The sequence below is a fragment of the Myotis daubentonii genome, chromosome 1 (assembly GCF_963259705.1).
Source record: "Myotis daubentonii chromosome 1, mMyoDau2.1, whole genome shotgun sequence".
Taxonomy (NCBI): Eukaryota; Metazoa; Chordata; class Mammalia; order Chiroptera; family Vespertilionidae; genus Myotis; species Myotis daubentonii.
Window position 1 is genome coordinate 30,835,051 of NC_081840.1, and position 16,861 is coordinate 30,851,911.

General features: G+C 40.9%; 1 protein-coding gene across 5 annotated transcripts in view; it reads left to right on the forward strand.

Annotated features, from left to right (window-relative positions):
• Nucleotides 1–1,859: 1,859 nt before the first annotated feature.
• Nucleotides 1,860–16,861, forward strand: part of PPP2R5E (protein phosphatase 2 regulatory subunit B'epsilon) — a 173,401-nt gene continuing 158,399 nt past the window's right edge. For 4 of the 5 annotated variants that reach the window (XM_059694039.1, XM_059694059.1, XM_059694068.1 and 1 more), the window contains exons 1-2: nt 1,860–1,995; nt 4,097–4,260. In XM_059694039.1, the coding sequence (XP_059550022.1) occupies nt 4,104–4,260 (157 nt within the window). In that variant the 5' untranslated portion in view covers nt 1,860–1,995; nt 4,097–4,103. The remainder of the gene's footprint in view (nt 1,996–4,096; nt 4,261–16,861) is intronic. The other variant, XM_059694050.1, reaches the window with a different exon arrangement.

The window sequence follows — 16,861 nt, forward strand, 5'->3', positions numbered from 1 at the left end:
AGAGGCAGAGAGAAATAGAAACATCAATGTTGAGAAAGAACCATTGATTGGCTGTCTCCTGCAAGCCCCCCACTGGGCATTGAGCCCGCAACCCAGGCATGTGCCCTTGACCGCAATCAGGCAGAGGCTCTGTCCACCAAGCCAAACCGGCCAGGGCCATTTACTAAGTTTTGAACAGTCAGTACCCTGACTTTGAAGTTAGCATTAAGAATTTTCTTCCTTTTTTTCGTTTCCTTTTTGCCCTCCCTCCCCGCCCCGCTTCCCCCCACCCCCGCTGCAAAAGAGGTATGTAGAGTGCATCCAAATAGAGTGAGTGTCCAAGAATATTCTCTGGAAACGCACCATTTGGCCTAGGGGTCGCCAAGGACGCAAACACATTTCTAAATATTTTATCGCTTGTTCTAGAGTTAAGTCAAGGCTTCTCCACAAACTCCTTCCAATCCGCCGGCCCATTCAAAGCTCCCAGGTTCCTACAGTTGGGCGCGGGGGTTTCTCCGAGCTCCGCGCAGGCGGAGGGCCGGCGCGGGGGATCCCGATGAATGAGTGCGGAGCGTGGTCAGCGTCCCCACTTGCAGAAGCTACACCGAGCCGCCCTCCAACAAGGCTTGCCGGAGGGCCAGGGAGCTGATATTCAAAAAAGAGGTTTAGGGAAAAGGAGACGAGGTGAGAGAGAATTGGAAGCGATACCCAACCCTTGGCCAGGCCCCAGGGGCTCAGATTTCGGTGCCAGGTCTCCTACAAGGTTCGGCGGGGAGCGACTGCCGGGGGTTCCACAGCAGCAGGCTGCAAGGGGCCCATGGACACCGGCGCGGGTGGAGATCTTATTTCTGTCTACGCGGCGCTGCTTTCTATTCTGAGCGGGGCTCCTCGAGCCCAGAAGGGTCATCCTAGCGCCTCTGAAGGGGGCGGAATTCCAGCCGGGGGTGCCCCCACCCTTAGCCGATCGTGGCCTTGGAATCCTCAGGTTGAAGACATCGCCGCCCAGAGATTCCGCAATGCGTGGAAACCCATTTCATTGATCTGCCCATCGCACACCTCCCGGGTTTAGGGAGCAGCTCTCAGGCCCGGCGGCGGCACTGACCACCCTCTTCAAGCCACCCAGCCTACTGGCGGAAGCGGCGGCAGCGCGGCCCAAGCTCGCGGCTGCATCCGGGTCCCTCGCCCTCAGCCCAATCCTCGGCAGCGCGGCCCAAGCTCGCGGCTGCATCCGGGTCCCTCGCCCTCAGCCCAATCCTCGCTCTCCTCACTTCCCACCCTCCCCTGTCGCCGCCCCCCAGCCGCCAATCCCTGACCGGCTCTCAGCCGCACATGCTGGCATGGGAGTGAAGGCGGCCGGCGGCCAATGAGGCCTCGCTTCCCGTTTGAAGCATCCAGTGAGTGGGCGCCGGGGGCGGGCGCTGCTGGCCAGAAGGTTCGGTTGCGCGTGTGCCATGGACTCAGCCGCCCGGTGATATTGACAATAGGAGAGAGAAAGGGGCATTGACGGGCACCCACTGCGGGTACCGAACGGCGACTCTGGCAGCGGCGGCTCCAGCTCCAGCGGCTCCTCCTCCTTCGCCTGCTGCCGCTGCGGATCCAGTCTTCCTCCTTCCCTTCCCCCTCCCCACGTCGCCGCCGCCGCCGCCGCCTCCAGGTCCGGGGCAACGAGCTGAGGCGCCGCCCGCCGGGAATGTGAGCGAGGAGCCACCGGCGGAGCCGCAACGGGGTCGGTGCCGATTTGATGGGACGGGCCCGTGGGGGAGGATCGTGAGGCCGCCGCCGCCGCCGCCGGAGCGCTGAGGTTCAGGACCGGCCGTGAGGCCTAGAGGCGCCGCCGCCGCCGCGGAACAGGAGGGACGCCGCGCCGGACAGCCTTTGCCCCGGGCTCCCTGCCGCTGTCCGGACCTCCTCCCGCAAGTCGGGGTCCCGCCACCCGCCCCCGCTGCGGCCCTCTCGCGCGTCTCCCGCCCCTCAAAGCCACAGATCATCTTCGGATTCTTCCCCAGAAGCTTCAAGGTAACTTCGTCCCTCCAGCACCGGGGTTCGCCCGCTTCCCCGCTTCCTCCCCGTCTTCCTGGGCAGCCTGCGGGGCACCAGCCTCGGGAAGGCCTGACCCGGGCAGGCGAGGAGTGCGGTGGGCCGGGGTGCGGGAGAGAGAGGAGGGCCCGTCCCACTTGTCTGATTTACCTGCAAATGCTTCGGACGATGCCTCTCCCGCACTCTTCCCCCCTGACCGCTTTTCTCCACCTTCCGGCATTGGAGGCGTGTTCTCCGACCCCTGATCCCCCGACGGGGCGGGGAGGAAAAGGGAGATCGGGGTGGTGAGGATTCGGTGGCCGCCGATCTTCAGGGCTTGGGGCGGGGGTGGCTGGGAGCAAAGTGGGTCTGTGAGCTCTCTCTCCCGACGAACCTCTTCCCCGCGGCTCTCCACCCGCCGCCGCCTTTGGCTGCCCCCGAGCCTGGGACATGCCCGATGCTGAGAGGATGAGGCTGCGGGCGCCGCGGTCCAGGCGAAACCTGTTTCCCCGGGCTTCGCCCCGCTGCCGCTGCACGTTCAGTTCTGCAGCGCTTCAGGCGTGAGATCCTTGACGTCGATTCTTGGCCGCGGACATAAGGGCCAGGGGATTAAAAAAAAAAATTGCTATCAATAAACCACTTTTACAAGTGGGAGATGAGGAATAAAGAAGAGATAAAAAGAGTAGTGGAGGAGCAGGATTTACTGAAATAATTGGGTTGTTACGGTTAAATGAAATCTAAACAATTCACATGCCAGATGGGAAAAGCGGCCCCTGAATTTACAGTGTACAAATATGATGTGGAATCTTGTCGCTGATCCAGTCATTATGAAAAATTTTAAGTGATCTTCCTTCTTCTGTGGTCATACATAGGTTACAATTCCATTTTGAATCTGTCACATATTACCTAAGACTAACAGATGAATTTCTAAAAACTTTTTTTTTTAAAAAAAAGAGAACCAGAATTTCAACCCTCAATATCATATGGTGTTGTGTGCTTTTTTTGTTCGTGTGTTTTTTAATGTTTTTGTTATTTTTACTTTGTCAGATTATTCTTACAGGTTCAGGAAGAAACTACCTTACCCTTTCATTTAGAGATTAAAAAACATTTGTCTTAATGTTTGGAGTGACGGCATTTCCCCCATATACATTATTTCTATCCCAGTCTGCCATTAATCTTGCATGGAAATAATGGCATCTGTTTAAATTGTTGAATGAAATTGAGCTCAACACGTTACTTTTAGGAAATAGCCTTCATTTTAAGAATTTGACAGGATTAAAAAAATCCAAAAGAACTGTTCAGTTTCATCAGTTTGATGGAATGAAAATCAATATTTGATAATGAACTTCAAGGGAACTCAGCTTGGTTGTCTAAGTGGGCTGTGAATTTAAGTTCTCATTTCAACTTTGGTGCATGATTTCATCATAGTTTATTAAGCTTTAATAACTTAAGATGCCTTCATTAAAAAAGATGTCTTTGAAATGATCTTAATTATGCCTTTTATGTGTTCTGTTTAAAGTAATCTAGCCTGTTCTTATTTGCAGTGTGTTGTAGTTTATCATAGCAAACACAGCCAGCACATTGCATTAAAAGTCATGCCTAGATAGTTTCAGTAATTGTAAATGTCACTTGCTGCGATACATTGGTGTGGATGCTTGAAGTAGCATACGGGTTTCAACTGCAGAGCCCATTCATAATATTAAATATCTTGGGAAAATGTATTAATGGAAGTTTTCCAGCTGCAGAATAGTTCCAACATTACTTCAGGAATCTCAAGATGAGAAGAGCTTTGTAGTTAGAAAATGAGTAGATAGCATGGAGTTCTTCAAGTCTAAATGAGCATCTTTAATGCTTATCATAGCAGGAACAGCATAATACATTAGAATTACAGTATTACATATATGGTAGTTATATTACTTCTGTTTTCCACCAAATTTTTATGTTTTCTCATTGAACATGAATGACTTAGTTGATTTTATTTGCTTTCTTTATTACATAGTCCCATTTTCATGAATATTGTATATGGGAATTTTAGAATTTATGCAACTCACATTTATGCTTTAGCCTTGGGAATATATTTATGTTACCTCTTTCTCTTCAGTAGGGATATGTCCTCAGCACCAACTACTCCTCCATCAGTGGATAAAGTAGACGGATTTTCTCGGAAGTCCGTCAGAAAAGCCAGACAGAAGAGGTCGCAAAGTTCCTCACAGTTTAGGTCTCAAGGCAAGCCTATTGAGTTAACACCTCTGCCACTGCTGAAAGGTAAGGCTCATGACCAGGTGATGGATTCCTTTTCAGTTGATCTTTTTAAAGCTATATATAATTTCCTTTTTGTAGAGTTTCATATTTGTTAAATTTTTGTGTCACAAATTGAGGGATGGGAGATTTCAGACTTGTTGAAGTTATTGGTGTGTGACCAGATACACCCTTTTTCCTTTTAAAGGGCTCAATTTAATATAAATAGTTGTGGATAAATGAAAAAAAACAACAACTTATTATCAGGAGGATCTCTCACATTGATAAGTAGGAAAATTGACTGCTAGAGAAAGTTTAAGATGTCTGGGTCTGTATTTTTCATTTGACATTTTGATGTACACGTTGTGTGCAATGATAATTTCAAATTGTACAGTCTTAATTACAGGAAGTAGACCTAATAGAGGAGATGGTACCATTAACTTACATATAAAAAATGATGTTTGAAAGATTTCATTTTTAAAAATCAATAAAAAGATGGATAATGTAGTAATTGATTACATGCATTCTTGTTTTCAGATAGTACAAATATAAAGTATATGTGATGATCATACTTGTTTAATAATATTTTTCTCTTTACATTGGAATAAATTAAGGACTAGTTTTTTAATATGAACTTGTTTTTTTAAATTAGACCTTTCAACTTTTGTTTAGGTAGGTGGATACTTTTGGTTCCTTTTTAAAATTTTATCTGTTTGCTTTATGTTTATGAACAGGCATTGTTTGAAATGTGTTGAAACATAACATCTATGTCATGCAATCTATCAGAATCTACCTTTAAAAGGTAGAGTATTGTCTGCCTCGCACTTAAGAGGGAAGAGAAAGGGGACATGCACAACATAAGGCACTATAGTGGCTTAGAGGAAATCAAAACCTGGTTTGCTAGTTCATTCATGAACATGTATTTCTGTAACAGTTTGTGAAACCAGAAGTTATTATAGGAAAAACTAGATTGACTAGATGATCCTTAAAATTTAGCTTAGGATATTTTAAGCTTGTATTTTTTTCCAAGTGAACATTTTTTTTTTTTTTTTAAAGGGAGGAAGATTTATAAATGGGATTCTAATATTTATACTTGAAATCAGTGGACACTAAATGAATACTGGTTATTGTAAAGATGGTATGTTTACCAGTTAGTAAAGATGAGGTTTTATGAGTTGGGAGGGGAGGGGAATATTCTGGCTAAAGATTTTGCTTAAAGAAAAAAAATAGTCTTTATGAAACTTAGGAAGAAAAATGAAGGAAAAACTCTAGGGATAAAATTAACCATGCTTGAAATACAAAGTTGGGAGGCATACATTGGATTCTTTAGTTACTTATTTACTCTGATATCCTATATAATAAATGCTTATATGCTAAGTGTTGAGTCGACCAGTCGGCTGTTCAATCAATCAAAGTGTAATATGCTAATGATATGCTAAGGCTGCTCAACTGTTTGCTATAACATGCACTGACCACCAGGGGGCAGACAGTCGACCGGTTGACCAGTCGCTATGACATGCACTTACCACCAGGGGGCAGACAGTTAACCTGTCGACTGGTTGCTATGACGCGCACTGACCACCAGGGGGCAGACACTCAATGCAGGAGCTGACCCCAGCCTGCAGGCCTCAGGCCAGCCAAGGCAGGTGCCAGTGGGGGTGAGGGTGGGGGTGGGGGGGAGCCCCATCACCCTGCTGGGTGGGACACCCGGCAGAGAGAGGCGCCCTGCGGCTGTGGTGACACTGGTGGCGAGTGGACGGCACCAGGCCGGCCAAGGTGGGTGCCAACAGTGGGGAGCCCCCTTCCTCCCCCCTCTCTTTCTCTCCCCCTTCCTTCCCGCCCCCAGTTGCCCCGCCGTTTGCCCCACAGATTGGCCGTGATTGCTGGCCAGGTGTAGGGACCCTACCCATGCATGAATTTCATGCATTGGGCCTCCAGTTAGAATATAATCTTCTTTGGTTTAGGAACCTTATTTCTCTTATCTCTAGTTCCTACACTAGTGCCTAGTACATAGTTGGCATTCAATAAGTGTTTGTTAGTAAATGAATGAACATTGTTATTTGACATCTAGGTTATTAGTAATAGTAGGATAGATATTTATTTTTCTTCCCTAAATATTAAAAAAACTTTTCCCCCAAATCCAGGACATGAAAATTTTAACTTGTAATTTATACAAAATTATAACCTTGTTTAATGAAGACTTTTTATTTATAGAGGGATCAATTTGCTGAGTATTCACTTAAACTCCTGAGAATGGTTTTTTGCTCTGGAAATTCTCCATGTTTCAAGTTGAAAATTCAGTGGTATCTTGTGGTAAGAGGGTAGAGTGGATTTCATATATGACATATTAAGAGCGATTCCTTTTACTTAAGGGGATTCATCATTTACATTTTACAGAAGTTAAGATGGTAAGTGCAGTGAAACCCCATTTTTGTGCTGCTGTTTGGGCACTGAATCATGAGTTGATCAGATCACCAGACTTTTAAAAAATACAGTTTGAGAGAATAGCATACCTGAAGTTTATAATGCTTTTAGAGCAGGGTTTTATGATCAAATTTTCTTTTGTCAAATCTTTTATTTTATAATGTTAGCTTTTAATATTAATTAGATTTTGTAGTGCTTGAAAAAGAACAGTAAAGTTTCTAGATTATTTCGAAAAGGCTGACTAACGTAGCTCTGGTTTCTTTACCAGTGATGACATCCTCTTTTACTATTTAAACATATTTTTCTGCCCTTTGTATTTGAAGATTTTATGAAAATAAGTAGGGATCTTATTATTAGGTTACAGTAGATTTAAGCATAGGAACATATTGATTGAACAACAATTATTATATTGTTACCTAATATATAATAATGTATACTTAATATATGTAACATATATATTACCTACGGGAGGCAGGCGGCCTTCCTGAGGTAAGAATAGAGGCCTTGGGTCACACATAGCTATGTGACCTCTAAGCAATGTTTTTTTTGAAAATCTCCAAAATTAGGAGAGTAGTAGTATTATTTAAAAAATATATTTATTTATTAAATTTATTGGGGTAACATTGGTCAACATGAACATATAGGTTTCAGATATGGGTTTCTATGTTACAAACCTGTATATTGCACCATGTGCCCACCACCCAAAGTCCAATCTTCTCCTGTCACTTTATATTAGGACCCCCTTCTCCCTCCCAACCCCTAGGAGCATATTAGAATTTACCTCAGAGACTCAGTGCCTTCAAGTAGGTAAAACATTTAGCTCAGTACTGGGTACATCGAGTTGAATATTAATTATTATAAGCATAGGAAGAACTGTGTAATAGAAAAGGCTTATCAGTGTTTTTTAGTTGATTTCTATTTTTTTAATACATTACATGGATTATTTTCATTTAAGGAAGAAAAATATGGAGCATGTATGTATAGCTGTGAGAATTAGACTTTTAAAGCGAAAAGGAGAACTAGTTCTTTTGGAGCAATCTTAGCATTACTATTTAGTCAACATCAGTTTCACACTGACTTCTGATTTCAGGAATAAGAACTTAAAATGGCAAATGTAATTTATTTTCAAGGTAAATTCCGTTTGTGGAGAATTACTAGATAACATTTTTGTTAAATAACTTAATTGGCAGTTGTCTACTAGGACAGGGTCTCCAAACATTTTTTGTAATTGGTTACTCCTATCAGTAAAAATAACATATACAAAGTGTCCCCCAAAATGTACACACACTTTGAATAATTATAAAGGCAATGTTTATTAAAATGCATTTCATTTTCAAAATTGAGCTATCAGCTGTTAAAGTGTGTATACATTTTTTGGGAATACCCTATATATCTATTTATACATTGCATACTTGTGCTATTACACAAATATGTGATGCTTCTTAAGAACATACATGAACAAAGGGAGTTCTAAAGGATGATATTGAAAAATAAAATGGAAAGAGTTTAATTCTTAATTTTGTACCTCCTTTTTCCTTGCTCATCCCCAATACATGCACTGGCCCTGAGCACATTTTGAGATTTTGCTTCTAAGAGTGAACCGCCTCTTCAGGTTTTGAGCCTTGTTAGTTTTGTAGCATTTTGTTTTTGAGCCACAGAGAGAGGTGAAGAGGTGAATGAGAAAATTTCTTCCTTTACCTTCTTGAGGTTTTTGTCCAGGTTTTTGAATTTATTGCACTTCAAAGAAACAAAATCTGAATTGAGGATTTTGCCACTTTCAGGAGTGTCATAGGTGGTTCTTTGTCCAGGGCTCTTACCTTGCTGTTGGTGGGTGGGTTTCAGAGGGCCCTTGACCCTCTTGAAGTTCTAGATGGTATTTTATGTCTTTGTGCAGATTGACACTTTTCACGGCAAAGGCTTTAGAGCTTTCAGCAGATTTTCGGAGGAGTTTCTCCAAAGGCTAGGGAACTGCTGCTTTGGGTGGTAGGCATCATTTCCTCCCTCAGAGCAGAAAGAGAGAACTTGTCATATAATCCCTTTCTGTAGAAAGGAGACCTCATGACAAGAGGTTTCTTCTGCATGTCTCTCCTGATTTTTAATTCTTTTTTATGTCAGAAAGAATTTTAAAAGGTGTTTGAAGGTAGAAGTTACTGCATGACTATAGGGGGGTTGCTTGAAAAATTAAGCTAGGTAACTAGGACTACCAATGGTAAAATTGAGTGTACCTGTGAAAAAGCATTTTCCTGGAATAGCTGGGGACCTGGAAGAAGTTGGGAGGAGAAACTCAAGTTGTCTTTGCTGGTGAATAAATAGTTTAGAAGCAGAAGAGAAGCAGTGGCTGTTGGTTCTGCTGTGTGCCAGGCGATGTAATATATGAGCTTCCCAACAACACCAAGAACAGAATGTCTGCACTTAACTGAGCCAAGTAACTTGCCCAGTCCTGCAGAGAGAGTCAGGGTTGGGACCCCAGGCCCGTCAGGTTCCAGAGCCAGTGCCTATTATGTGCACTAGCAGTAGATGAACACAGGTGAGCATGGGAGCTAATTGCCATCTTGCTCACGCTGGGCTGGGATTATGTACTAAGTGAATCATCTTACTATGTTTGGAAGGAACCTGAAAATTGTGAGGATACTGAAGTGCTAAGAAAGAGAAGCAGAGAGAAAGAAGGGAAGAGCAGCCAGGCAGGCAGTAGCACTGTGGGAAGCTATAGGTAGGTGATGATGGGGAAGACTCAGGGTAGAGTAGTGGGCCTCAGTGTAGCCAAGAGGCAGGCAGGAAGGAAAGCCAGCACCTCACAATGGTGGGGAGGGGGAAGATGCTGCTCTGGACTCCTGTAGGACTCAAATGCTGTCAAAGTAAAGGCATGTCAGCCACAGGGAGGTTAGGGTTTGGTAAACTGGTGGCATTCTGACAGTGGTGTCCTTTACCATTCATCTTTCCATTTAGGGGAATTAGCTTGTTATAGGAAAGGGTATAGGTCAGCCGTGGGCGAACTACGGCCCGCGGGCCAGATCCGGCCCATTTGAAATGAATAAAACTAAAAAAAAAAAAAAAAAGATCGTACCCTTTTATGTAATGATGTTTACTTTGAATTTATATTAGTTCACACAAACACTCCATCCATGCTTTTGTTCCGGCCCTCCGGTCCAGTTTAAGAACCCATTGTGGCCCTCGAGTCAAAAAGTTTGCCCACCCCTGGTATAGGTTCAAGTCCAGGCGATTATCTTAGCTTGGTGAACTGAGCTTGGTGAACTGAGTGTTGGAGCTTCAATTTCTATTCTTATAAAATGGGACTGATACTTTCCGAGGTGGTAGTGAAGGGTGAGATCAGGTGGGTAAACTGCCTAATGTGTGTTGGGTTGCTTAATAAATATTCTTCTGTTATCATTCTGTTTGTCATCCATCTTTCCTGGAGTTACTCCTCTGAACCTGGATCTTGTTTCAGAACACGAAGTGTTGTAAGGGGAGAGATCTGGCCGAAGTTCATCCATTCATGTGGGTACCATGAAAGACTTTCATTTTTATGGTGATGATATATTTTAATTTAATTAATTCGTGGTTGTTTGTGCCTGGAACACTGTTCAAAGTAAGATGGTAAAACATTAAAAAGAACATGGAGAAAATTGGGACTTGGCATCATTTCAGGAAAAGCACTGTCTTCTAATAAGGAAGATACAGGCTTTTGAATTACCCTTTTTTACCAAAAGCATCCTTAGAAGAGGATATCTGGAAATAGAAGGAGGTACAACTCTGTCACATTTTATAAGGACATACAGTGAGACTTCTGAGTGGGTTCAGGCTTCTAAGGAGCTTTCAGAAATTATCAGTTTGGAAGTCACAGATATCGTGTGACTTGCATGTTATAGGCATATAACACTTTCTTTTTGAATGACTATTTTGGAATCCAGGGACATTTGTAGCAAAAATGAGTTTCTTTTGAGGGTCAGGAAGCTACTTCAATCTTTGTCTCGTCAAGTTAATTTTCCAAAAAGATAGTGATGCATCAAAAGGACTGGTGTTTTTACAGATTTGTGAACAAAAGTCAAAATGACTTGAAAGCAGATTGATACACGGGACTTTTAAAAATGAAGGACATTTAAAAAAAAAAAAAAAAAGCCCTAACCGGTTTGGCTCAGTAGATGGAGCGTGGGCCTGCAGGCTGAAGGGTCCCAGGTTTGATTCCGGTCAAGGGCATGTACCTTGGTTGTGGGCACATCCCCAGTAGGGGGTGTGCAGGAGGCGGCTGATCGAGATTTCTCTTTCATCATGTTTCTAACTCTCTATCCCTCTACCTTCCTTTCTGTAAAAAAAATCAATAAAATATATTTTAAAAAAATGAAGGACATTTTTGGGCTCTCTGTTCTGCCCTGTCCTTCTGTGCTTCCATCTACATTTGATCTCCATCTACAACTAATACAGTGAACTGGTGTTTTTAACAGTAACCAGTCATCTAGAAATAATATTCCTTTCACTTTAAGAAACTTAAGGATATTTTAATCAAAAACAGTTAAGATGACGTTCTAAAACTTAGTTCTGAAATTTACTTGGATGTGGCTGGATATAAGGGGAGATCTGTCTGTAAGGTTTCAGGTATGAGGAACTTTGACATAACCTTAGGATGTTGAGAAAGTGTACTTCACTAACTAGGTTTAGTTTTTCCTTAAAAAACTTTGGATAGAGCTATATATAGTTTCTTGTGTTTAGATTTATATCTTAACATTGTAAAAGGCATTTCAGCTAATGGTGGAATTTATTTAGGCTTTTCTGGGTTAGTGGGATGTTCTAGAAATGATGTATACTTTAGATGCCCTTGGGCTTAGGAGTAGTAGACCCTGTACTCATATTCTTGAATTATGGTGCTGCTTGAATGAAATAAATCAAGTGCAAATGCTTTTCAAGTATATATGAAGCAAACAGCAATAAAAGGAGTCTACATATGGCCTGGCTAAATAGTCTCTTCCAAGGGCCTTACATTCTAATTTTTGTAATTGTTCTGTGGGCTGTATAATCCAGTCAGTTCATTCATCAAATTTCTGAGCAGTATGACGCACCAGGCACTGCCCTTGGAACACAGTAATGAGTTCATCAAGAAGGTTGATGTTCTTCTTCTCAAAAAGTCATTATAGGCCATTATTATAGCTGGAGGTCAGAAACTGATGGTGCTGTTTACATTGTCAGGACCAAATCATTGAGGTTGGGTTAAAATTTGTCCTTGATCCTGTCCTTGTACATATCTGTAAATATACAACTATAGAATATATAAATTACCCATAAACTCCTTACCCAGTCGTGAGGGATAGTATTTTCCCCTCATGCTTATATGTTCCAGTGTTGTACTTAAGTTTTTTTTGTTCTATGTGATGATTAATAGCATTATAATTATATTGAGATAGGCTTATCATTGGAGTTGGAATTAGAAAAAGTTCTTTTGTCATGGTAATATCGTGCTTGTCATTTTATGATACTGAGGTTTCTTTGAAAATAACTGGAAGATTACTCTGAGATAGTCTTATTGTTGGATTTGGAATTGAAAAAGTTCTTTTTTCTTGTTTATGGTAACATCGTGCTTGTCATTCGATGATACTGAAGTTTCTTTGAAAACAAACCACTTAATTATTGCTTCCTTTAAAATATTATTACCGCCCTGACTGGTTTGGCTCAGTGGATAGAGCATCGTCCTGCAGACTGAAAGGTCCCAGGTTCGATTCCGGTCAAGGGCATGTACCTTGGTTGTGGGCACATCCCCAGTAGGTGGTGTGCAGGAGGCAGCTGATCGATGTTTCTCTCCCATCGAGGTTTCTAACTCTCTATCCCTCTCCCTTCCTCTCTGTAAGAAATCAATAAAATATATTTAAAAAACATAATATTACCAATTTACTTTCAGACTATAAATGTGAAATGTACAAAATGTCCTTTTAAATTTAAATAAAATCCATCTGCACGTCCAGCTATATGCTCTATAGGTGGCCCTGTGTTACTGAGTTTATAATCTTAAGTTTTCATGTGTTTTAATTCACTGGGTTATGAACTGCTGCTTGGAATAGTGGGGACATAATACAATAGATTGAATTCATTAAAAGAATAAATGTTTAGAAGATTAGAGCTAGAATTACTGTCAGCACCAGTTGAAGTTCATTAAATGAGGATGCAAGCAACAATAAAAGAAGTACAGTTAGGCAAAGCAATTAACACTGGTGATGTTATGGTTACTATGAAGATTGGAAAAATAAATAATTGAAAGTATTTAAAATTTGATAATTTGAATGAAGTTAAAAATTGAATCCACCTCCTTGTCACTTGCTAATTTTAAAATTTCTCGAGCTATTATGATTTAAATTATTTTGTGTTATCTGTGCTGCCTTCTGTGGGTGGTGAAAATTGAGTGGAGTGAGTCTTTTCGTTCTGTACCAGTGCTTGAAGCAGAACTGGATTTGAGATGGTTTACATAAGAGGGAAGCCCTGACCTGTGGGAGAGTCCAACAAAATAAGTAAAAGGACTGTGGAGTTTGGAGCCTTTGACAGTCGTCCTTAAATGACCACTCTTGTACCTTAATGGTTAATGAATTTCAAAATAATTTTAGAATCATTTTATGATTAGTCAAATAATGTGCAATCTTGTGAGTGCAAGTTTATATTTAATATCAATATAGTATTGGTGAAATTATATTAAGGTTTTACTTAATGGAATATTATTTTTCTTTTGCATGGTAATGTAAGTAGAACACTACACCTACATTTTTTGTCTAGAAAGACTCCCCTGTTATTTTTTAGCAAGGTTGTTTATAATTCTGTACTATCTCTAAAGAGAATAAGTTTTTCACATTAGGGTATCATAGTTATTTGTGTCTTTCTTGGTGAGATAGTCATGAAGTTTTGCTTGACTCATTTGAAAAAGATGAGAGATCAAAAACTTCTCCATAAGGTGATTTTGAGGATTAAGTTAATATAGCTAATGTTTAGAGTAGGTTCCAGATCATGGTGTTATATAAACGTTAGCTGTCTTCGTTGACGTTATTATTATTTATTTATAAATACTACTGATGGTATTTTAAGATCTGGGTTTCAAGTGGATCTTTTTTTCCCCTTTAAGATATTTTTATTGATTTTAGAGAGGAAGGGAGAAGGAGAGAGAGAGAGATGGAAACATCAATGATGTGAGAGAATCATTGATTGGCTGCTTCCTGCATACCCCCACACTAGGGACTGAGCCAGCAACTCAGCATATGCCCTGACGGAGAATGGAACCATGACTTCCTGGTTCATAGGTCGACGTTCAAACACTGAACCACGCCAGCTGGGCTAAAGTGGATCTTTTAAAGATGATTTATTTCTGTATTTTATATTTAGGGAAGTGGCTATTTGTTTTTTAAACTCCATTAAGTCTATCATAGACTAAAATGTTTAAGTGAAACAATATATCAGTATATATTGCATTTGCTAATGAACTTTAAAAAGCATTTAAAAAGTATTTTTGAGTGAAGTAACATTTGGAAGCTGTCAGAGTCAGTATACTACCAGACCCAAGGACTAGTCTAGCCAGGTGTGAGCGGCTTTGCTCTATGGCAGATGTTAAAACCTTGTGTTCACCTGTCTTCCCCAGTTGGTATGGGTGATGTGTTGGGGGAGATTGGGGAGATGGATATGTGTGATGACACTGAACATTATTACTGTGAATCATGGGGAAGGATTGTTGGTGGTTGCTAAGCGGTTGGTGAATGTTACCTGGACAGATAGGAAATAGCAGGTAACTTAACATGTTTCATTGAGTGGGAACATTGAAAAAAATTAAAGAAAGAATCTAAAAAAATATCTAACGATGTTGCTAGGAGTTTTGCAAAAGTATCTTTGCAGCAGGTGGCTTAGAATATGAATTTTACATGTGTTAGAAATTTTTCTTCATCTGTGAGTTTTTACCTAACGCTATTTTTATGAACTGAAATTATGAGTTTGTTGAGCACTGATAATTTTGATTAGCAGGGAAACCTGTATTTAGTCTTTATTTAGATCTAGAGAATTTGGGAAGTTATGTTTATTACAATGTCCAAACCACTCATTTCTCATACTTACCTCATTGATAATGCATGTTGTCATTGATATGTCTTCAGATTCTATTGAGAGAAGTGGATGTTTTTCCTTTCATAATAAATTCAAATAAAATAAGTGTGAATGAAAATATTCACAAAAGCAACATGTACATATAATTTTGAAGTAGGTATAGAATGAGGGGACCAAGGTTCCAAGAAATAACTGGCAGTTCAGAGTCTAGTAAGTGTGGTTGAATTGGAATGCCAATCAGAATTCTCCTTTCCAAGTTATCTTCCTGAGCTGGTAGATGCTTGATGTTTCTCTTCTACCTTGAGTTCTTACTTTTTATTTTAAAGATTTTAAATAAAGACTCTAAGACTTAACAATGAGAGCTTCAGTTGAGGCAGGACACTGTAAATGTATATACTGTTTGATTTCAGCTTTATTGAAGCAAAAGACAGTCCCCTATAGTTGTTCTCTCCCCCACCCCCATCTATCTGTTAAAAAAAAAAAAAAGAATTTTGATATTTATTTTTTTCTTCCCTTTGTATTTTTCCTTCCTAAGTCATTTTGCAGGTATGTTTGCTTGGGACAACGTACAGAGCTATGGCCAGGTTGGAAATATAAAGGTAGCATGGGAGGCTAGGTAGATTGACGATGAAGACAAAGATATTGCGTGTCCAGCAGGGTAGAGTCATGGAAAGTGGATAGGTTTGTGAGCCAGCCAGTCCTAGAATTCCAGCCAATTTTCCTTGCCTGTTAGGTGACCTTGGACAAATGATCTTAGAGCCTCAGTTTGCTCATCCGTAAAGTGGTGATAATATCTGCCTTGCAGGATTAGTTTGAGAGGTGATATATATGAAATGCTCAGACCAGTGCTGATACATGGTAGGCACTTGGTAATTGATAGTTGTTATGATATTTCCATCCTTGAGGTCAGGATTCATGTCCATTCATGATTGAATTCCCATGGTCTAGGACAGTGGTCGGCAAACTCATTAGTCAACAGAGCCAAATATCAACAGTACTTCTTCAAAATAGACTCACCCAGGCCAAACACTGACTTCTGCGCATGGGCCACGAAGTTTCAATCGCACTGTACACGCACCCGCAGGTGGTATTTTGTGGAAGAGCCATACTCATGGAGCCAAAGAGCCGCATGTGGCTCGCAAGCCGCAGTTTGCTGACCACGGGCTAGGATAAGTGCTCCCTTCACATCTTCCCTGCTCAATGAGTTCCTGTTGAGTGAAACCATCCTTTCAGTGAGGAAGGGAAATCTTCATGAGGGTGTCCCAAAAAATGTATATACACTTTGAATGATTATAAAGTCAGTGTTTGTTAACATACAGTTCATTTTCAAAATTTAAAAGAATCTACAGAAATGAATAATTTTTTTTGTCAATGCCTGTTTTCAAACTGATGACTGTTCTGGTACAGGCACTGCTGATAACAGGAAGCAATGGAATGGCAAACATTAAAAATAATTTCATTCGGTATTTGTGCACCCTCAATTTGTCTACTATTGCTGGTTTTGTACCATAAGTTTTCTCTTTTATGTATCCCCATAAAAAAAGTCTAATGGAACTTTAGGATAAATTTTCTTAGTTCAGAGCTTAGTCTGGCTTCACTCATTATTTCAAATCAGTTAAATCTGAAAAGGAGTGAAAAATTGAGTGAGTTATCAGCTGTTAAAGTGTGCATACATTTTTTTTGGACACCCTGTATATAAAATGGTGCTAACTCATAAAATCACTTCATACTCATTCCTTTTTATTTTCTGGTTTGTATCTTAAATATCCTTTTAAAGAACTTTTTAAAAATGAAGAGTGTTTTTGTGCAATGTAGCTGTGTAATAAACTGAGCATGGCTTTAACTACAAAGTTTTATGATTATGGCCCACTCCGGTTAGCCGAAAAGGCGCTGCTTTGGACAGAACAGAGTCTCTGAATCTGAAAGACTTATGATAATCAAAGGTTGCCAAATGCTTTGACAGGATCTGGGCATAAGTTTCATTTTCTGGTTTTATCCTCAGTCATTTCGGCTCTGATTGAGAGAGCTAGCAGTGTCCGGCGTGTAAGGAGATATGGAATAAGTGTTTATTGAATGAATGAATGTATGAATATGGTGATTGTTCAGGTACCAAAATTTAGTGGGGCCTTTATTAGATAGTATTTATTTG